Source organism: Hydra viridissima, unplaced genomic scaffold (genome assembly GCF_058129835.1).
Source record: "Hydra viridissima isolate aposymbiotic clone 2 unplaced genomic scaffold, HvirCarnegie_v1 scaffold_1, whole genome shotgun sequence".
NCBI lineage: Eukaryota > Metazoa > Cnidaria > Hydrozoa > Anthoathecata > Hydridae > Hydra > Hydra viridissima.
Genome location: NW_028324300.1, coordinates 18,420,041 through 18,447,302, shown reverse-complemented (window position 1 = coordinate 18,447,302; position 27,262 = coordinate 18,420,041). Strand labels below are relative to the sequence as shown.

Sequence of the window (27,262 nt, the reverse complement as noted above, 5' to 3'; positions counted from 1 at the left end):
TCTTTGTAAAAACATTATTTGGCATTGAACAGTACAGTAAGTATAGCCCGCAGTTTATTTACTATTTGGTTTTCAACTTTTTTTTTTGGAGGGGGGCCGAAGTTATAGTTTCGAAAAATAAAGTTCATATTACGTCAAATGTATTAAAAAAGCCTAATTTCGCAAACAGTAGATAAGGAACAGTGTCGCAAATATCCCAAACCAAGAGTAGTATACGAATCAACTAAGTTGACTCATTTCCTCCTTGCGTGCTCTCCCTAAATAAGTCGATGCGTGTATTACTTCATGCGTGCTCTCCCTAAGTCTAAAAAAGTGCGATATCAGAGATTTTTAAGAATTATTTTTGCTTCATATAAGAATAGGTCGTGTGCAATTGTTAAGCGTTGGTGCTGACTATGGTTATCATCATTTTCTTCTAAAAATAGATAGCTTGCGAAGCGATGATGCTTGATAATGGTTAGTATCATGTGCGATAAAATATCGGGCGATTGCTAAGCCGTCTTACTTCATATGCGTTTGTCAATGAGGAAGTGGGGGGTGGGGGGGGATGCTAAAATTTAACATTTTTGGGGAGGGGTTAAAATTGCGACTTACCCAAAAAAATTCCTGTACACGCCCCTGAACACTGTAGTAAAAACACTGTAGTAAAAATTACTACAGTGTGAACACTGTAGTAAAAATGTACTAAAACACTAATAGTTGTTAGTAGATGTAAAATGGAGGCTTAGAGCTATTGGACGTTTCCGGTCACTGGAGCCTAACACCTTGGACAAAATAACCAATGTTTCGCTAAAAGTAATCGAGTGTGCGCTATTCAGTCTGTCACTTTAGTATCACATGACCACATTTTGGGAGTATCAAAATCATAAATGTAAGCAGGTATTTTAGCCATAAAAATATTTATGTAGAAATAGTATTTGATTTGAGAGAGTTTTTTATGAAAACTATTCTTTGTGAACATGTCAATTCTAAGTTGCATGATTAATGATTTTTTATGCTGTTTTGAAAAAAAATTGTTTTTTATTCATTGAAGTTTTCACAAAGAAACACTCTCTGCTTGCTTTTATTACATTAAGTAGCAAATAACAGTAATACAGTAGCAATCTACTAAGAATACTCATTTACGTAACATTCATTTACAGGAAATTATAAAAAAATTTTTGTTTTAATATCACCAAAAGTTATTGATTATCTGTTAGATTTAACTTCCTTATAAGTTTATTGCAGGTTTTGTTGTGTTTGTCAATCTTTCATATAAATATAATTTAAACAACTTAAAATATATTTTAAAATATAATATTTTACAGAACACTTTTACTTTTGGCACACTATGTTCTATGGGTAACAGCTGCTGCAATAAAACTAAGGATGAACAAAGCATTGTTGACACCAATGAACTTAAAAATACTCTACACAATGATACTGACACTAACATGGCATCAGCAAGTTCTTTGGATCATGAAGGTACAAGAAATGCTTAAGAATTTTAAATTACTGTTAAAAAAAATTTTAGCTTTTGTGATAAATAATTCTAAAACTTGTTTTTTTTTTGCTTAAATTAAAATCAAGTAAAGATTTATTAGGGTTTTCATTTTTCAAGATAAATCAATTTGTTTTGAGAAGAAACTATTAAAAATTTTGCATTAATGAAATACAAAGATTCAATATATACAATGGTGATCATAGAAATAGCAAATCCCATATTATTTTCTTTTAATTGCATTTTACAATGTAATTCTATGTTTTTTATTTTAATGCCATTTCTTATGATAATTAAGAAGCTGGAACTTGCTTTATTGTTTGGATGTAACTATTACAGTAAAGCAAAGATTTCAGTAAAGTAAAGATTTATTAGGGTTTTCATTTTTAATGAAAATAAATTTTAGATATATTCAATTGGTTTTGAGAAGAAACTATAAAGAATTTTGCATTATTGAAATACAAAGATTCAATTTTTACAATGGTGATCATAGCAATAGCAAACCCTATAATATTTTCTTTTAGTTGCACTTTTTTAATGTGCTTTTATGTTTTTTATTATAATGGGGTTATTCCATATGAAATCACCTAGTTTTTCAAAAGTGCCCCAGGGTACCACCTCCAATTTACTTCAAATTTTGACCACCCACAGTATTTATGAAAAAAATACAATCCTGAAAATTTCAGCTTGATTCACCAAACCGTTCAAAAGTTATAATTGAATCAATATAGACCGAAATCGGCGAAATTTAAGTATCTGGAGATTAGCGTAGATTTTTTTGATTTTTGACAGATTATAACTTTTTAAATAAAATAGATGATCACCTGAAATTTTTTATGGTAATAGTTTATCACCCAAATTATCTATTTTTGCAGGTGTTTTGGACTGGTTTTAAACAATTTTTGAGTTCTTGTACCTCAAAGTTGCTAATTAACTCAATATTAGACAAAGTTTTGGAAACTTTAATGCGCTACAGTTCAATACCAACAGACAAGCTGTGCCAATTTTTTGTTACTTTTGTGTACTTAGAGCAACCACTTGCAGAAAAATTTAAAATTATGTGTTGAAATTTGTTTTAGCACTTGCAGCAGCCTGTTAAAATATCACTTTTTTCAAAAAAAACGATAAATTACATTTACTTCGTAGGCATAGAAAGTAGCGTAGACAGTTAAAATAAATTATGAAACTTTTTATTGGCAAGGTTCCATATATAGACAATCACCAAAAAAAGTTTAAAGACCTATACTCTATCTTATGACATAGTTTTAGCATTTTGAGTGCAATGCTTTTTTAGTTTAAAAGGATACCTAATACCACAAGTTATATTACATTTCAAAAAAAAAAAAAATCAAAATCAAAAATGCTGAAAGTATAAGTGTATATACACATGAAACACAAGTACACTAATTTCTTTATCTCTGGTTTATAATACTCATGATACTGTCATAATCATTATTAGCAAGTTTGTAGTTACGAGCACTTCTACCCTTAATGGCTGGAGCATTTATTTGACATATTACTTTGTCAAATGGAACCCAACACTGACTTGATCGTGCATCATTAGTCCACTTTAAATTTAATTTGTTTCTATGCATAAATTTTACATTAACATCTTGGTTTTCATTACAAATCTCAAGCACAAGCCCTATGTACCATTCATCATCGTAAAAACATGCAATGTATTTACCAGGTTGAAAGTTTGAAGGATTTTTTTTTGCCAAGTTAGTATTATTCAGCAAATGGGTATCAAAGACAGTATCGCTAGAGATTCTCCGTAAAAATAACTTGTCTCCATCTGGTACAAAACTGTGATAGCTTCTTGTGCCTGGGATTGTGCTCATCTCATCATATTGTTTCTTTAGGTTAAAATAAGTTTCATGGTTACTGATATCATCACTTGAAATGTAAAATATGTTAACACCTTTAATGTTTTTTTCAGCCCATATAAACAGTTCATTTGGTGTAAGAATCTGGTTTGCATTTGCTGCTCGTAGACTTGCTTTTGCTGCTTCTCTTTTTATAGTTCCTCCTATTCCATCACATGGACTTTTGCCATGGGATGTAGCAAAGAAGTGATGCTCAGCATTTATATTGTGATCTTCAAGATGGTACATTAAGTTTAACAGACATTTGTAATTTTTGTACTGTGATACAGCACCATCACTGAAGTATTTTACTTTATTGATTGTGGGTAGTTCGATTTTGATCATTGGTAGTAACTTTGTGAGAAAACAATGAACTGTTGTTTGGTCATGGCGAAGATAGTCAGATATTGTACAATAGCATTCACATTTGATTTGATTTTTTTCATCTTTGTAATAAACAGCAAATGGATGTAAGGTAGCTTGATCGGCTTGCCAGTAAAACCCTTGTACAGCATCTTGCACAAGAAAACTATAGTTCTCTGCAAAATCCATAAAAATAAGACAAGTGTGTTGATCTAATGTTTTTTTTGCCTCTGATAAGTAGGAGGATTGTGCTTCTTTGATAAAGTGGTGATGACAAAGGTCATACAAAGTTTCACTTAGAGTTTCAATAAACTCAATAATGCTTGTTTGGACTGTGACAAGTGCAGTTCGATCAGTTGACACCCATTGTTTGTATGTGATCTGATTGTCAAAATCAAAATCATTTTTTTCAAACATATTTTCCAAGTAAGTCTTCAAATTTACTTTACCGGGGCAGTTAGAACATAGATGAAACATGCAGCTTCGACTATCTATATTACAAACACATACTTTCATCAAATCTTTGTAATATATTAAATGGCCCTTAGGTAAAGCAGCGCACATCAACTTAACATTTTGATGATAAGAACATATGCAAACTGAGTGACTTCCTCTACTGTCAACTGTGATGCACCACTTTGGCCTTAGTTCGCAGAACTTGCTGAATCCAACTTTGTGTGAAGGGTATAGCTTTTTAAACTCAAGATAAAGTTCTTTTAATCGAACTAATATTAAGCGTTTTTGTTTATGAACTTTTGCATTATTTATACGCACTGAAACAAAGTCTTTTTTTCCTGGACATTGTCTTGTAAACTCTTCAGATTCATAAATTTCAATAACTTTTTGTTTAACAATATCTTCCAATGGCTGTCCTATTTTAGCCTCAGGTTTAGCAAGTATTCCTTTTTCATTTTTCAATTTTCGAGCTTTCTTAGCGAGATGTTCTGAAACTGAAAATGTTTTGCAAGTTTTTTCAATTGACCAACTATCAGGAGTTAGTGTTAGTAGTTGAACTTTTTCTTCCTTTAAACACATTTTTATTTTGTTTTTTATTGCATCTAACAGTTTGTCTAAATCATTACATTTTATACATTTTAGCTCTTTTTCCAATTCTATATCTTTTGGGTCTATATCCAATGCTGACGCTACTAGGTTTGTCATACTTGTTGCAAATTTTTTAACTTTTTGTCTTCCATATCCTAATTTGTCGCGCCTACTTACATTTTTGAGTGGAGATATTTCTAAAAAAGACACACTCTTATTAAGAACTGTCTTATCAAGGTCTGAACAACTAAAATCTTCTTCAGCAGCTTTATCTTGACTAACTTCTGTATTTTTTTCAAGTTTGAATTCATTCAAACAGTTAGTACAAACTTTTTGACCAGGTTTGAAGCTGATTTGCTATTGATATGTTGACTTTACACAATCCCTTGATAATTTTTTTCTTGTGGACTTTAAATGGATCACAACAATATTTTTGAAGTGCTTCATATCTAGAAATGTAGGCTTTTTCATGATGAAAACATATCTCCTCATTTGGTTCAAAAGTGTATCCTATCCTTTGAATTAAAACTTCAATATCAGTATCTTTTAGTTTTATTCTTCCTACTATTCTACAATATGACATTTTATCACAATCTTCATTTAAAACTCTTCCCACACAACATTTCTCTGACATTTTTTACTAATCTAAAAATGTTAAAGTTGAGGGTTAATTATGTAACATAATCTAAAATAAAACTTTGTTATATTTTTCCAGTAATAAAATCAGTAACAATGAACTCTCAAGTACAAATGTGAATAAAACTGTCTAAAACGCAACCAATAAACTATTTATACATATAACTATTTCTGCATACACAAAACTTTTTAGTTTTTGGTTCTTGCAATATTAAAAACTAAAATAATAAAATCCAAAAAATACTGTGCAGATTTTACTACAAACTCTTGAAGTGATTGAAGTATTTTACACTCAAATTATAACTATGTGTAAATTATATCATTATAATTATATTACATGTATAAAATTAAACAAATATATATTTAAAAATCTTATCAAATAAATTAAGACACTGATAATGTTATTTTACGGAAAACTGATTGTATTTATTCAGGGAAAAATCAAAATTATACACCTAAGTCATAGGGCTACAATCATGTCATAAGATAGAGTATAGGTCTTTAAACTTTTTTTGGTGATTGTCTATATATGGAACCTTGCCAGTAAAAAGTTTCATAATTTATTTTAACTGTCTATGCTACTTTCTATGCCTACGAAGTAAATGTAATTTATCGTTTTTTTTTTAAAAAAGTGATATTTTAACAGGCTGATGCAAGTGCTAAAACAAATTTCAACACATAATTTTAAATTTTTCTGCAAGTGGTTACTCTAAGTACACAAAAGTAACAAAAAATTGGCACAGCTTGTCTGTTGGTATTGAACTGTAGCCAGGGTTGGTACCCAAAAACCCAAACCCAAAAACCCACCCAAAAACCCACCCAAAAACCCAAGAGCAAAAACCCACCAAAAACCCAACTTACTGGGTTTTTGGTCTCAAGTTTTTCATTTATAACTTTTTCTATCATAAATTAGTTTCCATTTAACACTATAAGTTAGATGCTGCTCAAAAATTGTCCTAATGATAATAAAATAAGGAGTTGAGTATTATATATTTCATAAATGAGACTTTTTTTTTCCCTTGGAACAGCAATATTTAAACTTAAAAATTTAAAACAAAGTCATCAAACAATTTCGTCATCAGCATTTGTGCATCTTGATCTTAAATGTCTGTAAATTCGTACAAGCATTTCAGCTTTCTCTATTCCTAAACGATTTCTAATTTTGCTCCAAATCATGCCAAAGGATGAGAAAAATCTTTCAATGGATCCAGAACTAGCTGGGCAAGTGTGCAAGTGCCGTAAAAACCTTGCAAAATTTGCAGGTAATTTTGAAGACTTAGACTCCTTCATTTCTATAATTTTCCACCAATTTGTTGCTGATGTTGTGCTTTTTACACTATCATTAAATAAATATGTCGGAAAACAATTAGCATCTTTTAGTTTAAATGCATAGTAGCCAGGCATAAATTCAGGATAGATTTCATTCAACCATTCCTCAGCTTCTTCTTCTTGACTTCTATTCAATGTTCTTCCTAAGTAAATATTGAATATATCATCATATAAGTATAATATAACATTATATAAGTAAGGGTATAAGATTAGTAAACCTAAATGGAAATTTTATTTTCTGGAAACTCTATTATTTATTTAAATTTGATCACATTCAATTTTTTAATTTTTTTACAATTTTATAGGTAATTTTTTACATCTTTGTACAGAGCCAATTTTTTATCATGTATGAGGCTTTGCCAAATCTCAACTGCGTCAGACAATGTTGTATCATCTGCCTGCAACTACAGCAAACACAATAATTTAGTTTATAATTATTTAAATAAAGTTAATGGTGCCAGAAATATGTAGTTTTAATATATTTACTATATTCAAATTTAATACATCCAGCAAATAACTAAGTAAACTAAATTATAAACCTTATCTAATGCAGCACCAATAATTTTTAGTTGTGCTTGTAAATTAATTGCTTCTCTCTGTATTGACAGATTGTCTATTAATCTTCCGATTGAAGGATCAATGGACTCCATATGCTCACCTCTAATGGCAACATACAGGGAATGATTAGCTATGTATGTCTTTATACAATCTAATTGGGAGTTCCAGCGAGTGTCATTGGGTAGCTGTGGCATTAGTCCACCTTTTTCAATTAACCACCCCTATAGAACAATTGTTTAACAAAATTCAACAAAGAAATGTTAAAAGATAATCTTTGTGCACATTAGTTAGGATCTCTTTTGCCATATTTATTATTTAGGCCTATATCATTTATGCTGTTTTATTTCATAGCATTGCATCACAAAATATGATCAGTAAGTCAATAACAATCTAAAATTTGGTACATACATGTGGTTGGTGATGATTACGAAAATATTTATGAACTTCTACAATATTCTTTATTATGGACTTTGAAGAGACATCCTTTTCAACTAAATTTAGAAAATGGGCAGAGCAACCATGTTATCAGCTTAGGGATTTCAGCTTGCAAAAGCTCTCTCATTTTAGACATTTTATTTTCATTGTCAGTGCATATTGCAAATACCTAAAAATGAAAGTATAAATATATTTATTTTCATTAGTTTTCTCCTCATTAGTTAACTTTACTTAATTCAAACTTTGAATAGACTTATGCAAGATTATTATGAAAATATTCTATTTAATATGCATTTTTCAAATTTTTATTGTAAATAAGTGGTTGTAGTTATATATATATATGTATATATATATATATATATATATATATATATATATATATATATATATATATATATATATATATATATATATATATATATATATATTACACACACACACTTTAAATACAAAAGTTAGCTCACACTTACATCTTTATTGAAGGTTTCTTTTGCAACTTTGATTGCATCCTTAGCAGCCAGAGTACAATAATCTGCTGTGTTTGAATGGCTTCCAGCATCAACTGCAGAAATGAGATAGGGTTTACTTCCATTATGGATACTATGAGCAATTATAGGATCATTACTGACTGTACTCCAACCATCTTGAATTAGGGTAATAGCAGAATCATCAGCAAGATCACTTTTCATTGAACTTATTACTTCTTTATTTACCTTTACTAAGAGTTCTGAAGATATCTGCTTTCTATTTGGTGGTTCATATCCAGGTCTTAGTTTTTTAATCAGTTTGATAAATTCAAGATTTTCAACCACGTTGAATGGTATATTTGCTGAAAAGAAAAACCTTGCGACTTGCAAATCCAGTTCATCCTTCTGATTACTTGTTGTTGTAGCAACAAATTTAGAAATGGATGTTTGTCGTTGCACCTTCAATGGATTTGAATGAAAAATTGAAGAAAAAGAATCATCACTAATAACACTGAAACAAACTTGTTCTTCATCTTCTGATTGGTTAGACATATTTGATGCTGCAGATGTACAGTATCGGACAAAACATGGTGGACAAACTCAAATTTAGAACAAAAGTTAATCAAAAACTAAAAAGAACTAGTAAAACAATTGTACATATTAATTTTTAAATAGTTTATTATGTTCTTAACAAAATTTAAAACGTTTGAATCATACTAAGAATCACAAAAAAAATTTATAACACATTTTTCTCAACAAACTACATTTTTCCTTGGACAAAACAAGGTGGACAAATCAAAACGAAGCTTTTTTTATAAGATTTCATTGTCTTTATTCAATTTACCGCATTCTTTTGTTTTCACTTTTATCCTAACATTACTCTAAAATAGTAAATAGATTTTGGAACGTCTGGCCAATTATTTTTTCAATTAAACTAAAAATAGATTTAACTCGTGATATATGGGGTAAATTTTGCAAAAATTGCAACTTAAAATGGCTTACGACAAATTAGGAAGTGTTTTACGTGAAAATATTATTAAAGATTTTAAAAGCGGAAAACGTCAAGCTGAAATTTGTAGAAAATATAATATAGCTAAATCGACTGTAAGCAAAACTGTCAAATCATTTGGATCTCTTGACTGCTATAAAACAAACCATCGGGGCGGACGTCCAAGAAAAACAACACAAAGACTGATCGAATAATTGTTAAAGAGCTTAAAAAAGATCCATTTTTGTCATCCACAAAATTAACCAAAAAACTTGAACTACAAATCTCTAATCGCACTGTGCGACGAAGAGCTAACGAAGCAAAGTTGTTTTCTCGAATGCCTGCCAAGAAACCGCTAACTTCCTTTAAAAATAGAAAGCTAAGACTTGCGTTTGCCAAAGTACACCAAAATTGGACTGTAGACCAGTGGAAAAACATACTTTTTAGTGATAAATCAAAATATAACCTTTTTGGAAGCGACGGCAAGAAGCGAGTCTGGAGACCAAAGAACACCAGATTCAATACTAAATATACCAAGAAGAGTGTTAAGCATGGAACATCTGCTATGGTTTGGGGATGTTTCTCAGCACTAGGAACTGGTCCTATTCACAAAATTAATGGAATTATGGACCGCTTTGTTTACAAAGATATAATGGAAGATGTTATGTTACCACATGCTGAATGGGAGATGCCCCTAAAATGGATTTTTCAACAGGATAATGATCCCAAACATACGTCAAAAATTGTAAAACAATGGTTCAAGGACAAGAATATCACCATAATGGAGTGGCCTGCACAAAGCCCTGACTTGAATCCCATAGAAAATTTGTGGGAAATAATTGACAATAAGATTGAGCGTGCAAATGTGAAGACCAGTGAGGAATTATTTGAACAAATCGAGAAGGCCTGGCGAGAGATTGATATGAGAATTGTTGACTCATTAATTGCGTCTATGCCCCGAAGAATGAAAGAAGTAATTAAAAGTAAAGGAGGTCCTACCAAATATTAAGTCAACTTTTGAAGTTTTTTGAAAAATAATAAGTTAATTTTTGAATTTTTTTGAATTTTCAGTCGATTTTTTGAATGTCCACCTTGTTTTGTCCAAAGAAAAATGTAGTTTGTTAGGGAAAATGTGTTTTAAAACTTTTTTAGTGATTTTTAGTATGATTCAAAAGTTTTAAGTTTTGTTAACAACATAATAAACTACATAAAAAATAATATGTTCAATTGTTTTACTAGTTTTTTTTAGTTTTTGATCAACTTTTGTTCTAAATTTGAGTTTGTCCACCATGTTTTGTCCGCTACTGTAGATGGCCTTGACTCTAAGACTGATATATTGCTAAATACTTCTGTGGAATCATTTGCACTTCCTTTTTTTATTCTTCTGCATTTGTCTAAATGGCTCTTAACTCTCTCTATTTTTTAATTATGCTCTCTTTGCAATAATTACATATTACTCTATTTGGTTGATCACCTAATATGGTCACTTCATTCCACTCATTAGCCTTATTTCTTCCTCCTGAATGATACTTTGGCATGTTGAAGGATATGTAATCTACTTATACTTTATATTTAATTAAAGTTCTAAAATAATATCTATATTCAATATTATCTTAATGTATTAGAAAAAAATGTAATCTAATTACTAACTTAGCTGTTGTATAAGTCAACATACCTGTAAAAATGAAAATAGCTTTTAGATAACTATAAGTTAATCCAACTTTGTCACTAAAGATTTGTATCAAACTAGAGATTTGGTTTTAGCAAAAATCCAAAAACCCAAAAACCCAGCAAAAACCCAGTTGGGTAGGGTTTTTGCCAACCCTGACTGTTGCGCATTAAAGTTTCCAAAACTTTGTCTAATATTGAGTTAATTAGCAACTTTGAGGTACAAGAACTCAAAAATTGTTTAAAACCAGTCCAAAACACCTGCAAAAATAGATAATTTGGGTGATAAACTATTACCATAAAAAATTTCAGGTGATCATCTATTTTATTTAAAAAGTTATAATCTGTCAAAAATCAAAAAAATCTACGCTAATCTCCAGATACTTAAATTTCGCCGATTTCGGTCTATATTGATTCAATTATAACTTTTGAACGGTTTGGTGAATCAAGCTGAAATTTTCAGGATTGTATTTTTTTCATAAATACTGTGGGTGGTCAAAATTTGAAGCAAATTGGAGGTGGTACCCTGGGGACCATTAGGTGATTTGATATGGAATGACCCAATGGCATTTCTTATGATAATTTACAAGCCAGAACTTGCTTTATTGTTTGGACATAAATATAACAGCGTGACAATACTTTTGTTTTCAAACTTTGTTATGAGAGTGTGCTTAATGAAATAGCAGATCATGTGGAGAATCCCATTTAAAAATTTGAGTTTCTTAACAAAATTCTTAAATGAGAAGTAGGTATTTTAAGTTTTATTTGTAATGTACATTTAATTTTCTTGTCGTAACTGAACATGGGGTGAAACAAAAATTGCTTTGTTGTAAAAAAGAAAAATAATTTAAAATATGTTATCAAATGGACTTCACGTTTCTCAAATTTTGTGTCAACTAGGTTATTCTAGAAAATTGACTCAAAGCTGCAAAACCACTGATGATTAAATTTGAAAGCCATTGCTAAGAAAAACTTCAACTGATATGGATTGCCAAATTGTTAGGATATCTGAAAAAGATCCTTTTTTAACTTCTCATGAAACAAAAACCAAAGTTGAAGAACAGTATCATGTAGTTGTGTCAGTCCCAACCATTTGTCATTATTTACAAAAAGCCGGCCTTCAAGGCTGTATAGCAAAAAAAAAAAAAAACCCTTGTTTTATAACAAAACTGACTGTTATTTAGGTTTTCAAAAATAATTCTATATAAAAAGGTTTTCTTTTTGGAAAAATGTTTTCTGGACTGATGAATCCAAGTTTAGTTGCTTCCATTCTGATGGGAAAGTATATGTTAGGCATCCTTTGAAGCAAGAAAACAACTGATTGTATACTCATAAAATGATGAAGCATGGTAATATCCTGGCATAGTATTTGTTCAGTGGATGAAGTTGATAGAAGTTTAGATTAATAAATTACAAGGGCATGACCTACCAGTTATTTGGATTTTAATTCACAACAACCATGCTAAGCATACTGCAAGATTTGTAAAACCTTAGCTTAAGGAAAATAAAAATAAATGTTCTAGAATTCCTGCCTCAAAGTCCTGATCTGAATCTGAATAACGTCTTATGATAAGATATTGGGGTGGCTTTATTATTTGGCTTTATTATTTATTATTTGGCTTTATGACATAAACAAACCTTTGTTATACAATTTATATAATATAATTTTTTTTTTCTTTTTTTTTTTTTAGGGGGGGGGGGGATTTAAAAAGCTTAAAATGGTCTTTTTTAAAACTTTGAACATTTAGAAGTAAAATGGAAACTCAAAAAGCCTGGCACTATTGTTGAACAATGTCAAAGCTTGTTAACAGTATGCCATCAAGAAGTGTTTCATTTATAAAGAATAAAGGCTACTTAACAAAATTCTAATGTTAGTTTTAATGTTTTGATGTCGACTTTTAAACAGCACTATTTTTTTTGTTGAATATGATATTTCTATGATCACAACATTTTGTTGAATTTTGTAAGTTTTTCAAAAATTATGCTTCAGTCAAAAAAGTTTTTTTTTTCTTATGATTTATAGCTGATAAATAAATAAATTGAAATTTATTAATTGATATTTTTTGTTTGTTATTTCCCTGTTAAAGAAAGAAATTTATATTAACTCTAATGAAGAAAATATTAAGTGTACTTTTTCTGCGACCACCTCTATGTAAAAAGTCTATTTGCCAAATTAAGTAAAATCAGAAGCTAACTATTCTAACTTGTATAAATGAACATTAAAAGGAGTAGCAGTGCTATTGTGCTGCAAATTTTTTATGTATAAATTTTTTATGTATAAATATTTTATGTATAAATATTTTATGTATAAATATTTTATGTACAAATATTTTATGTACAAATATTTTATGTGCAAATATTTTATGTACAAATATTTTATGTGCAAATATTTTATGTACAAATATTTTATGTACAAATATTTTATGTACAAATATTTTATGTGCAAATATTTTATGTACAAATATTTTATGTACAAATATTTTATGTACAAATATTTTATGTGCAAATATTTTATGTACAAATATTTTATGTACAAATATTTTATGTACAAATATTTTATGTACAAATATTTTATGTACAAATATTTTATGTACAAATATTTTATGTACAAATTTTTTATGTACAAATATTTTATGTACAAATATTTTATGTACAAATTGGTTTCCTTTAGGTTTAGTTGTTCAATATCAAGTTCTGTTCAGTTTCAAATTCTGTTTATTAAACCTTTTAAAAAAGGTAGTTGATGATTTTTAGCAAAAACACTGTTTGCATCCTTGTGATCTTTTTAGGGACATTTTGACAATTTTTTATACAGACAGCTAAAAAATTGTTTAAATAATGAAAAATTTTTGTTTTATTTCTGTATTGTTGCCATCAGAATAGCAATAAAGCTTTGCAATTTATAAGTTAATTTTTTGTTAAACAAAGTTTATTATTACTAATATGATAAAAAATATAGTAGTATAAATCATTTGAAATAACACATTGATTTCAATACGGTTGAAACAACTAACCACTGAATTTATGATAATCAAGTTCTATCATTCTACAACTGCAAAATCACCAACCATTAATACTTCATTAGGTGAAAGCTATTTGTAAATATATGGCTATGTCATTAAGGTTTTTCACATATTAACATGAACTGTTGAAGAGGATTGTTGTTTATCATGTCATTTTGATCTGTTGTAACTAATTGTTTAAAATGATGTAATTATCTCGATTGAGGATTTGAGGCTGAAATAGAGGCTAAAATCATTTTGTTTTTTATTGATCAGTTTGATTCTTTTTTTTTTCTACAAACTTTTTTTCTGAAAATCAGCTAAAAAACTGCACACATCTTACATATGCAAATGCTTATAATTTAAATTTAAAGTTGCTGAATTTGAAAACCATCATCACAGCTTATAAGAGCATTTTTTTTTTTTTTTACATTTAGTACTTTAGGGTTTTTAGCAATCAGGAAACAATTTCAAACTAGTTGCAGCATCATTTATGATAATGTACTATCTTTTTCTTTAAATAGACACATTTTAATTTCACTGACTTTTATTCTATTAAATTGCACTCTATTATAGCAGCCTATAAAAGCCAAAGTATTAAAATCCAATTTCCCATTATTACTCACCTTAATTGGATTGGAATATAAGCCATTAGTCAGCAAGGTTTCCAGCACAGTCTGAAAGTTATTTCTTGAATTCAAAACAGTTTTGTTTTGAACTCCAGAAATAATCTCCCATCATTTTATTATCCAGTCATCCATATTAGGACACTTCCTTAACTGAATTGAAAGTCTTCTTCTTGCTCTTTACTTATGTTCTTGCTAGCTTGCTATAACAATTACAAGTTTAGTCATGTTGAAGATTTTTAGGGAGATTATATGAAGATTTAAAAGTTAAGTTACATAGAAGTAGGTTGAAAAGCATGAAGCAGAATAACAAACTGGCAGATCGCTGAACATGAACTTACCAAAACCTTCAATTAAAACTTTGAAAATAATGTTTCTTGAAATACAGTTCAAAACTTCAATTAAAACTTTGAAAATAATGTTTCTAGAAAAGCAGTTATTAGCCATCATCTTCAAAAAATCAAGAATAATGGCCAGAGGTCAGTGATGAAAATAACTTTGAGATATTAAATACCATAAGTTTTTGATCAACCAGCATGTTTGCTAAGGAACCGTATACTTCCATCAGCTGACATGCTAGTTGATCAAAAACTAATGGTGGCAGTTAACAAGGTATGGTCAAACTTGGATGGAAGAAAATGAAATAAGTTGATAAACTTGTCCAATGTGATCACCATATTTGAATTAAATTGATTCTATTTTGAGTTGGATGGGAAATTCAAGATCAAATAAGTAACTTACCTAAAGCAAGAAGTAGGTTCCATTTGGATTTGTGTTCTCTTATAGAAAACAATTTTTTTCTTACTTTCTTATAAAAGCAACAGCTACAGAAAATAGATTATTTCAAACATAGTTCTAAAGAAATTATGTAATAGAAATTATTTGAAACAAGTCAGGGAGACTGGGTCCAGCTTTTCAGTAGCATTTCCACAACAGTATTTTACAATATTATTGTTCATGTTTGATTTATCTATGGATAATGGTAAATTTTGTTACTCTCATGAATTTGGACTTGTGTATGATAAATGTAAACATTCAACATGTTAGTATTTGTGAAGATGTCTTTGAAAGTCCCGCTGCATCAATATTTATTATTCATATGCAAGTATGATACTCAACTGTAAATAGTCTACATTCTACTTATAGGTAAACCATCAGTAGCTCAAGTTGATTTAGAAAGTGGTAAAACAGCTGTTTCTATACCAATTGATCATAATTTGTCACAATCTGCACCATCATCATCTTCTAATGTGGGACCACCAAGACTTTTAGCCCTTCATGATTACTCAGCGGCTTATTACAATAAGGTATTTTTTTGTATTATCACAATTATATAATATTATACTTTAAGATACATATTATGCTTTATACTTATTATTACTTTTTTAAGCTAAGGGGTTGTGAGGGGAGTTAGACCATTTACCAAAATGGTAGAATGATTTACAAAATTTTGTAAAAATTTGTCCATCTACAAGTTATAAATGGCTCCCTTCTCCTCCCCCAACCAATTTTATACAAAACTAAAATGTAACAATTATTTTTATATAATACTTTTATATAACATTTTTATATAACATTTTTATATAATATTTTTATATAATATTTTTATGTAATATTTTTATATAATACTTTAATATAACATTTTTATATAACATTTTTATATAATATTTTTATATAATATTTTTATTTAATATTTTTATATAATACAATTAGTTTACAATTAAACAATTAAAAATTTTAAGTTTCTTTTTTACAAAAACATTTTTGCTTCATGTTTTAGTGTCTGGTAAAGTGGAAAATAAAAATTGTATTCACTTTGAGAATTTCTTATTATACTTTTTACACTATTTTAATTATAATTGTTTCAAAACAAAGTTGTAACAACTGGTTTCGGAAAAGTTGAGAGAACATTTATGAAGTTGTTGTTCTTTGTATAGGAAAAAGTTTTCATGTTAAAAGATCAAGCAAAAATGAGTGATAATCTTGACAATTCAGAACTGCTGTTACAATTAAGTGAGATGGTTGGGAAAAACTGGCAGAAATTGGGGCGCTTTTTATCAGTCAGTAATAATAAACTTGATATGATAGATGCTGACTATAATGATATGGAAGAGAAGGCACACAGAATGTTTTGCGCATGGAATAACCAGCAAAAGACTCCTACATTAGATGCTTTAGCAAAAGCAATATACAAGATAAAAAGATTAGATTTGATTACAGTGATGGAAAAGTTCTCAAGTAAAAACTTGATTTTCTAATTTAAAGTAAAATAATTTATATATAAATATTTAAATAATTTATATATAAAAATTTATATATAAAATAAATAATTTGTAGAAATCTCTTTTTTTTTAATATAAATTTTTTTATTTATTCTTTTCTAAATCAGAAAATTTTCTGAAGTTTATAAGCATTGTAAAAAAGGTTCTTTAATTGTTCTTTTATACTTTACTTTTTATAATCGAAGTTATTTTTTACACAAATGAAATTTGTTAATAATTTGCTCATTTTTGATAATATACTTATTAGATAAATCATTTGAAAGAGAAAACCCCCTGAAGCCATCCATTGAAGAAAAAGAAAGTAAGTTCTGGTTAGCTGTGTATAAGTTGTTTGGTAATATGCAGTAATCTTATTGTTTGCTGATTTTTTTTTTCTTTTCTTTTTGCTGATTTTTTTTTTCTTTTCTTTTTGCTGATTTTACCTTTTATTTTTAAACTTATTTTTATTGTCCATTGAATTATTTATTAGTTGCCTATTGGCTTATTTTAAATTATTAAATGAACTGCACTAGAAGCTCATACTAGAATGTTCTTATGTATTGCCTAGTCATTTTCTTATATAATGCTATGGTAAATAGATAATTTGGAAATAAATTAAATTGACTTCTATGAAAGTTAAAAAGTCTTTTTTAATTGATTTAATAGGTTAAAAATTTAACTGCCCAACCACTAAAAACAACTTCTAAAGAATTATTAGAATTAGTACAATTAAGAAATTAAGTAATTTAGTAATATAAATAATTTAAAATGAAATTCATAAACCTTTTATATGATGAATCTATAAATAAATGATTAGTGGGAAGTTCATTTTCAAAATAATTCACAATTAAATCACTACCTGCATTAGTGATTTAATTGTGAATTATTTTGAAAACGAACCAATTAGTGATTTGATTGTGATTGATAGTGATTTAATTGTGAATTATTTTGAAAACGAACCAATTAGTGATTTGATTGTGATTGATAGTGATTTAATTGTGAATTATTTTGAAAATTAATCAAATTAATGATAGCTTTTTTTTTTTTTTTTTTTTTTTTTTTTGATAGTTTACAATAGTTTTTTTTTTACAATTGGCAGCAAAAAACTAATTCAGCATGCTATAATTGTTTTTTCATAAAATGTGGTTAAGTAAATTTTTTTTAAAAAAAGTACTGTTTTTTTTTTTAATACAAAGTTATATGATGAGAGAGAAACAATTCAATGTAAAAAATTTTTCTTTTTGTTTAAATCATAAACTCATAAAATTCTCTATGAGTTTATGATTTAAACAAAAAGAAACTAGACTTAAAATTAGATATATTTTCAACATCAAAAATTATTTTTAAAAAAGTTAAAGCAATAATAAACATAATTATTGTATTTGAGGGAAGTAGTAATTAGTTTTATTTATTTTTTAATGAAACTATAAAATGAGTAACAAAAATAATATTTAGTTTCATCTCTCATTTTGCAATAATTATACATACATACTCCATACTTGAGACACTTCAAAATAAAGCAAATGATCAAAAAAGAAAGAAAGAAAGAAAGATGGAAAGAAATATACCATGAAAATATAGAAATAAAGAAATAATATCATAAAAAATTGTGCTTTCTTTAAAGTATTATAACATATGTAATTAACATATCAAACAACACGAAATGCTTTAAAGTAAAAACGCACAAAAAATCATTTTATTTTCTAAAATTCTTAATAAGAACACAAATAATCTGTTATCAGCAGTTTTTATATTAGGCATATTATTCTGAAATGATTTGAATGAGCCACCTGTACATTAACCACAAAATGTCTGTATAAAAATAATAATAATGATAATAATAACAATAATAAAAATAATAATTATTATTATTATCATTATTATTATTATTATTATTATTATTATTATTTTTATTTTTATTATTTTTATTATTATTTTTATTTTTATTATTTTTATTTTTATTATTATTATTATTATTATTATTATTATTATTATTATTATTATTATTATTATTATTATTATTATTATTATTATTATTATTATTATTATTATTATTATTATTATTACTAATATTATTATTATCACTATCAATAGTATTACACAAAATATTTTAAGTAAATTAAAACATATTTTTTAAATATAAATAGTTATTTTTTAAAATAAACTTATATTGGAAATCTATTTTAAACTTTCTATTGAACTTCAACATGATAACAAAATCAAACATAATTTTTGTTCAGACTGTTTGATTTGCATTTTTTTGCATTTTATTTTTAGAAACTTAAGATAAAGTTCTTCTTTTGTTTTTTTAGAAATGCGTGAAGCACTGAAAAGTTATTATCTTAATACTTATGGAAAAATGGATGAAATTGTGCACTTAGTAAAAACTCCAGCTAAAGTTGAATTCTTAAATAAGTTCATTGAGCTTACTGTAGTTGATGCAGATGAAGTGGAAACAGACATTGTAAGTATTGCTGAGCGAGAGTCATTTCTTCAGAGACAATCGACCTATCAGCCAATAAATTTTATGGAAGTGTTTTCAAAGGAACTTTCTTTACTCTTGATATCTGGTATAGCTGGAATTGGAAAAACATGTTTGCTCAGAAAGTGCTTACTGGACTGGGCCAATGGTATCTTATGGGAAAAAGTTGACTTTGTTCTTTATCTTGAATGTAGAAAGTTAAATCAATTTCAAAACGTTGGTAATATAAAAGAACTGTTAAAAGATTTCTACAAAGATATTTTTCAAGAGTGCAATGTTTATGAGCATTTTTCCGTTTTGTTTGTGATAGATGGGTTGGATGAGTTTGTTCACTTAGATGACTTAATAAATTTTAATTCACTTAAACCAAGCAAAAAACCTATTGTTAATGCATTAACAGAAGTATTAAATATTCAAAAGTACACATGCGTTGTTGCTGGAAGAGTTGGAGCTGTATCACGATACAAACATACAGTTAGAAAATGTACAGACAAGTTAACCATTCAAATAATGGGTTTAAATGACAACGGAATTAATGAGTATATTGAAAAATTTGGCAACAAAAAAGAAACCATTAAAAATGTTCTTAAAGAGTCTTACTATGCTAAAGCCATGTCATTTGTTCCCTTTTACCTATCGGCAATGTGTGCAATTATTGCTGCAAATGGTTCTTATTCTTTCAACACTATGACTGAGTTGTATTGCTCTATTTTTTTATACTTTTTTCAAAACCACATTTGTAAAACTGATGAAACGGTTTATATTATGATGCAAAGCAAGAGTAACAAGCAACATGTTTTAAGAGTTTGTAAAGTTGCATGGGAGTTGTTCAATCAAGGTAAAATTCTTTTCTCCCAAGATGAAATGAAAGTTATTGTTGATAACTTAAAAAAAAATGAAAACGAACTTTTGGGTTTCATTGAAAGAGTTGAATCACAACTTGGTTATCAATATCAGTTTGCTCACCTCACTTTACTGGAGTTTTGTGCTTCAGTTCATGCACACGTTTATTTGAGTCCTGAAGAGATTATGCGTAACGAAAAGTTGCATAGTTGTTTGCCTATGATCTGCAGGCTAGCAAATGAAAACAAAAAATGTTTTGTGGGATTACTTGGTAACTTGAAGAAATCAAAAAAAAGGAATTCATTACTAATTGCTTTACTCGGTAAGTTTATAAAAAAAGAATCAATTAAATATTACAGTTTAAGTTCAGTTTTCATTATTAGTTTAAGTTTAAACGTAAAACAGATTTTTTATTACTTTTTTGAGAATAAACTGAAGAACCACGAAAAAGTATATGTATAATTACATATAGCATTAAGTAAATAAATAGTTCGAGATAGTATATATTTTTTTGAAAATGTAATTACTTGACAGTTTAATATTAAAAAAATGTAAAAGAAAAAAAAAAGACATTTTTACCTGTGAGTCAAAATAAGTAAAATAACATCAATTTTTAAAAATGGATTAATGTAATCGATTAAACGAGTTTAAAGGTAGTTTTATTGTTTTTTTACCATAAAAAGTTATAACACCAAATTTTGACTTTATTACACAACCAGAACATTTTTTTTTGACCATTTGAAAACACCAGTTTTGACTTTTCAAGATTACAAGACGTTATTAAAAGATGGAAAAATATGTGGACTTCTTATCACACAATGGGTATTGATATGTATACAATGTATAATATTAATCCTTTTTGATCTTTATTTAAAAAAAGACTGATATAAGCGTTTCAGAGGCAGGAGGCGTTTTAAAGTTTTTTAGTTTCTTTGCAATTTTATAGTTTTTGACCATAACAAAAACACCAACTTTGGTTACAAGACAATAACATAATTAAAACATGGGGAGAAAATGTTGGTTCCTTATCACTAGGGAATATTGATTGCTTATGCCAAAAAATATTGTTTTAGAAATTTTACTTTTTTGAGTTTTTGCTGAGCCACAGAGTAAACGATTTAAATATATTTTCCCTCCCTTTTTTTTTTTTCATTTCTAACTAAATAAGAAGTTTTTTCAAAAATAAATTTTCATACATCGTGCTTTTTTGTATTTAGATTTGCTACCAAAAACACATATGCATCCTGGTAAGAATTATTTGTTATTTAAATTTGTTAAGGGAAGATTTTACGTGATCAATGTTTTAAAAATGGGATTGCTTTATTAACATGAACATTTCTTCGGTTCGTTCCCGCGCCCCAAATTTAAAATAATTGATGAATTCCACTAATTTTCTTCTCTCATTTTCAAAATACCATTCTGTTTTTCTAGCTAAAAATGATCTATTTTTTATAAAAACACGGGAAGAAGCTCTTGAAGAAAGTTTCAATAGCTGAAGGAAAATAGTAAAGATTTTTATGACATGAGTTTTTTCGGTCTGTTTTACGAAGAAAATGACTCTCTACTTTGAGTATGTTGTAAAGATTCAGTATTTTACTAATTGTAGTGTAAATGATGTTATTATCAGTTGCGTTTGTTATCTAGTTTGATTGTTTTGTCAGTTTTATTTGTTAGCCTCGTTTTTATGATAAACTCTAGTTTTAACATATTTTCTATTTTGTGAGTTTTTGTTTTCAGTGCCAGTTTTATTAGTTGGTTAAATTTCTAGAAAATAGTTATTAGTTATCAGTTTTTTAGGTATCAATAGGTTAGCAATGTGTATAAGACAATTGTAAATGTTTATATTGAAAAACATTCATTTTCCCTGTAAATTTAAAACCGTAAACATTAATTGAAGTATTGCTCGTGTAGTTTGACTTAAAAAGAGTTGATTTTATGCTTTTATTGATCCATTGAAATTCTTTGTGAAAATTTGTTTTTAATGTGATGAAAACCCATCAGCAGAACTTTGAAAAATAGAATCATTTACACTTGTGTTTTACTTTACTAGCCTTCGAAAATCGACTTCGTTCGGCCTCATCACTAGTTCAACTTTAGAGGGCGATACACCCAAATAATCTCTTGTTCAAGTTTTATGTAAACTCTTTTGTCTAAACAATTCTCTTTCTCTAAAACACCCCTCCCCACCCACCCCCTCCTTACCTTTAAAGCTTTACGGAAATGTCTTTTTAGAAGAGGAGAAAAAAAAGAAGAAAATCAATATAAAACTATTTCTTTAAAAATAAATCCTTCCATCTTTTTATGGACTTACTATTGGATAATTGAAAACATAAGCCCTGTTTAAATCAAAAGTTGCACCCTCCTAACCCTGTTCTTGATTAAACTAAAACATTCTATATTCCCTAAGACATAAAGCTGTGGCCCAGCATTTTCCTACCCATCATGATTTACAGTAGCGTGCAAATGTTTATAAACAACTAAATTTTTTTAAGTTTTTTCGTCATAACTTTTTGACTTTTCACTGAAATTTGAATGAAATTTTTAAAAATTGTTCCTATAATGTGATAACATAGTATAATTTTCTTAAAAAAATGGTAACTTGTAATTATAGGTAGAAATTGAAATTTTATTAAAAACGCAACCGTGCTAAAGTTTATAAACAGTTCCATGCCCATTAAGAAAATCAAAATTTCATTAAGGAAAATGTATTTATATGAAAATTAATTTACCGGAGATAATATTTAAGGTATAAGACCCCTCTAAACTCTTTTTTTCTTTTTTTAATGATACGAAATTTATCGCTGAACACGAATTCAAAAACCATTTTTAAAATGATTTAGTTCTTGAGATATCTAACGTTTCCTTCTTATGGATTAATTTGGTCTGCATAGCAACGAGTTTTTAAAAGGAATTGCAAGCTGTTTTATTATAATTTTTTCCTAATGAACTTCTTAAACAATGAGTAAGTCATGCAGAGCTAAGTACTAAAAGTAAAAAATCAAAAAGATTTCATGGAAATAGATTTATCTGAAATTTGCTAAATGATTCAACTTGGCTAGTAGCTTCTTTTATTAGTACTTAAAATGCCAGTCTTCTGATACTTAGTTAAATTTATCTATATCCTCAAAAAAATTTTAAAAAAATGACACCACAGCAAAATAAAAACAAATTCGTTGGTTATCGTATTGTTGACATTTTAGATTTATCAATTGTAAAAAATGTGTACAATCTGTTTTAAAACTTTCAGAATCTTTTTCTAAGAAAAAAGGATACAGCTCAATGTTATAAATTTGGTATCCTAACTTCAACAAAAAAATTGAATTCTATACTTCAAAGACATGCTCTGAAAGAAAACTTTTGATGTATATAATAGAATAATTTATTCAATGGGTGTATGTGGTCAAGGTTTAAGAATTGAAAAAGGCCATACTTGCAACACTGCTTTATGTAGCCTCGTCAGCTGAAAAAAACTGGCATGATGATTGGCCTGATAATAGCTTGTGTCGTTATAAACAGGACAAAACTAATAAAACCTCTACCTACAAAACAGACACTGGCTTTCCACTTTTAGTAGTCAGTCATTTAAAAATTATTTATATTGATTTATCATAAGAAGAACTCTTAAAAAAATGCCTTCATAGTAAGATACAAAACTAAAATGAAAGTTTTAATTAAATATTATATACCCTAAATGCTTTCAGTTACTAAGATAGTATGGCCGTAGTGGCACAAACATTTTTGAATGTTGACCATTTCAATTGGTAACCATGACAACTATTAAAATTATCTTTTGTTTTTTAAATATTGTTACCTAGTTCTTTCTCAGAGTATAGTTGGTTTTTTTTTTGTTAAAAGAGTTGTTTTAAAATATTTTTAAGGGGTCTTTTACCTTAACTTAAAATGAATTTAAAAAATAATGGGAAAGTCTAAAGGTTTGGAATAGTTAAAATTTTCATTCATTTTCAATGAAAAGTCAAAAAGTTGTGACGAAAAAATTTGAAAAATTAAGCTGTTTATAAACTTTTGCACGTTTCTGTAAGTAAGAAAGTGGAGGACGCTGTGCATGCGCATTAAAAGTCTTAAGAATCTTTATTTACCTCCGATAGAATTGAAAAGTAAGATTTGAAACTAACCAATAGAAAGCAAATTAAAACATAAACTCAGCTCTGAAATTAAGCTTTTTCTTTAAAGTTTATTCAAAACACAACATAATACTAATCAATAACTTGAAATCAATAAAAACGTAAACTATAAAGGATCAAAAAACAAACATTAAAAAAACTTATAGCATTTTTTAAACTGGAACAAAGCGAATGAATGAAGTTACAAACTTGTTCATGACTATCACTAATATAACTGCAGAATTGAAAAAACTGCAAATGTGTTAGTAAAATCGCAGCAGTAAGAGCTATTACAATCGCAACAACGCTTTAAGTAAAATATCAGTTGTTGACATTTATTCACTGCATTTACCTCGGTTTTAAGTTTATAAGTAATTGGCTACGAAAATGTTCGATTACCCAGTAAGCACACCACGTTAAAATAACGTTGATCGACGTTGATCAACGTTATTTCAACATTGTTTCAACGTAGTGTGCATAACTGGGTACGAAAGGATATTTGGTTAAAATATCGAGGGTAGTAGCTCCTTCTTCTCTTCCAAGCCTGGTTTCTTGTTATTAATTCTGTTGAAAGCAATTTCTTACGATAACAAAAAACATTACCGCTTAAAGAAAACTCATCGCTGTTATTCTTGCACTTTCGGTTTGTAGTTTGTTCATGTTTTCTGGAATGTTTGACAGCATGGTTTTCAATATTTTTGCGAGTTGCTTATAGCAAATCTCGTAAAAAGCCAGAAGGAAATACAACATTAGGTAACAAAGCAACCTGGCAGCAGCGCAATAAATGTAGCGAACTAAAACAATATGCACCCTACAAAAAATGACTTGTTGGTTACACCTTATTTGTATATCAAGAAACTCCATTCTACATTTACTTCCTTGGTTTATACTCTATCTCCTCTCCCAAAACTTTTAGGCCTTCAAAACCTGACAAAAATGTATTTTTTTATAATAAGAAAAAAGAAATATCAATTCTATTGAGATAAAGCACACCCAGTAGATCTAAGTAGCTCAGTAAATACTGACTTGCATGTTTTACTCGCCATTTAACTCACTATTGGTTAGTTTTTTGAGGTCACGAATTTCTAACTTTTATAACAAAAAACATAATTCAATTTTCCACCTTGTTTTTCATTTCAAATGGAGTTTTGTTTCGACTTAGACAGTTCTATTAGTTCTATTCTCTATTTTTATCGACTCATTGTTGTTAATTGTTCACTTTAAAAACGACTCTTCGAATCTGAGCTCAAACTCAAAATCTTTACCTTTAAAATAAAACAGAAATCTATTTTTCTAATAAAGTTGCAAAATATAGTCGAAAAAGATGTATATGGTTCTCTTGGGATTGTTATATGTAATATAAAGGAAATGTTTAGAGTATTATACATTTCATGATAAAATGAAACAAATTATGTAGAGATTTGCAATTTTTTTTTATTTCTGGTTTTAGTTTCCTTACTTATTCAACAGTGGTCTCCTTTAGTCAGACTGACTATTTTTTTATACTATTAATCTAAATTCAAAAATGAAAAGCCTCAGTTTAAAATTTCACTTGTAATTAAAATTTTTTACCAGCATTCTGTACATTTTGAGTTTTGGTTAACAGAAGCAAACTCTTTTGTTAACCAAAAAGGTCGCAAAAACAAGTATTTTTTTGTTTATTTGAAAGTTCCTGTTAAAAAAAGTATTAAAACTTTAATCACGCTCTTACTTTCAAGAATTGTCATGAGATGCTCTAAATATTCTCAGGAGAACTGAGAGTGTTAAGAATATAGAGATTCTCAGGAGAACTTAAAATATTTAAAGCGTACCGTGACGAATAGAGCAAAGAGAACGATTGCTAACTGTTGTTCCACATTTCACGTTTGATTTTTCAATAATAACTAAACCCTCACTCTGGTTGAGTTTTCAAACAACTCTGTAAAGAAGTTGCGCGCTCTTTTTATGCTTTTGGCCAAGCTTCTGATTGGCTTATTTCTATTGGTTGGAGCGTAACCAAAGTTTGAAAACGGCGTTTGGTTGCGCTTAAAATATTTATTGAAACGACAAGTTTCAATAAATATTTTAATTTTGTATCTCGTAAATTATTTATTTGTTTAGTAAATATTTTTACAAATAAATAATATTTTTTGAATTGATTTGTGATCATTTGAACTGTTTTGATCTCTTTTATTATATTTATTAAACACGACATTGTATTTTTAAATTTTAGAATGTTTGAAAAATATTTGAAAGTTTTGAAAGTTTGAAAAATAAAGTTTTGAAAAATATTTGTTATTGGTATTAATTGTTGTATGTTATTATTCTTCTTCTTCAGAATCATGCAAGATGTTCATGGAATGCTTCTTTGAAGCGCAGGCGTCGATTACCAAGAACATGAAAAGATTAATCGATGAACGAGAGTGGAAGATTGTTATACGCGATGGAAAAACTGCTCATGAAGTTTCACATGGGAAGTATTTCATGGAGAAATTTTTAGACGCAGGATGCGAGTTGAATGAATTACAAGTTTGGAAAAATATTTTATCTGAGGATGAGAAAAAACTAGTCATTTTAAGTTCGACCAACGTTCGTTATGTCCACTTATTTCATCCAGTGAAGATCGATGGGTGGACACCGCAACATAAAATTGAATATTTGTGGATAAGCATCAGCGATAATTTCGTATCAAAGAACGAGTTCGAAGGTTTCGTCCTCCCGTGGATTCGACTCGCTAAAAAACTAGAACTTGAACTTCACGAAGTCACGAACTTCATCGACGACATATGTAAATGGCTTCGAGGTTCGAACTTCAATATGTTGTGCATAAAGTACCGCGGGAAAATGTTTCATAGCATCGAAAAGTTTAAAGAAAGACACACAAAAAATGTTTAATATTTTAAAGAAAAAATAATTACAAATTTAAATATGTAAAAAGTATATGTAATACAAGAAAGTTTTTATAACATCGAAGAGTTGAAAAAGTTGAAATGAGTGATACGAAATACTTTTGGTTGTTTAAATATTTTTAACATGATAAATAAAAATGTAAAATCCATAAATAATGAAAGAATTATTTATGAAATGAAGTATTAAGTAATTTAAAAAGAAAAAA

General features: G+C 28.1%; 2 protein-coding genes and 1 pseudogene across 3 annotated transcripts; 1 reads left to right on the top strand and 2 right to left on the bottom strand.

Annotated features, from left to right (window-relative positions):
* The first annotated feature begins 5 nt into the window (after window positions 1-5).
* Window positions 6-27,147, top strand: LOC149893721 (uncharacterized). The gene is made up of 8 exons (XM_090076263.1): window positions 6-871; window positions 1,308-1,464; window positions 15,608-15,768; window positions 16,399-16,699; window positions 16,991-17,044; window positions 19,035-20,369; window positions 21,265-21,294; window positions 26,486-27,147. Exons 2-8 carry the CDS (start codon window positions 1,338-1,340, stop codon window positions 27,040-27,042), a joined length of 2,565 nt encoding a protein of 854 aa, XP_089932389.1. The 5' UTR covers window positions 6-871; window positions 1,308-1,337; the 3' UTR covers window positions 27,043-27,147.
* On the bottom strand, window positions 6,364-6,918 carry LOC149893723 (uncharacterized). The gene has a single exon (XM_090076271.1). The coding sequence runs from the start codon at window positions 6,790-6,792 to the stop codon at window positions 6,451-6,453; it is 342 nt and encodes a 113-aa protein (XP_089932397.1). The 5' UTR covers window positions 6,793-6,918; the 3' UTR covers window positions 6,364-6,450.
* On the bottom strand, window positions 7,143-10,842 carry LOC149893722 (uncharacterized; annotated as a pseudogene). Its single transcript, XR_016449059.1, has 4 exons — window positions 10,475-10,842; window positions 8,181-8,748; window positions 7,684-7,879; window positions 7,143-7,496 (listed from the first exon to the last, which is right to left on the bottom strand). The product of XR_016449059.1 is annotated as an uncharacterized LOC149893722 (transcript).
* Window positions 27,148-27,262: the final 115 nt, after the last annotated feature.

Excerpts from the sequence above, each read along its gene's own strand:
- LOC149893721 (XM_090076263.1), top strand. The coding sequence starts at position 1,338 with ATGGGTAACAGCTGCTGCAATAAAACTAAGGATGAACAAAGCATTGTT. Across the intron at positions 1,465-15,607 it reads AAGTTCTTTGGATCATGAAG|GTAAACCATCAGTAGCTCAA; the intron begins GTACAAGAAATG and ends TTCTACTTATAG. Across the intron at positions 16,700-16,990 it reads AGTGATGGAAAAGTTCTCAA|ATAAATCATTTGAAAGAGAA; the intron begins GTAAAAACTTGA and ends TATACTTATTAG.
- LOC149893723 (XM_090076271.1), bottom strand. The coding sequence starts at position 6,792 with ATGCCTGGCTACTATGCATTTAAACTAAAAGATGCTAATTGTTTTCCG.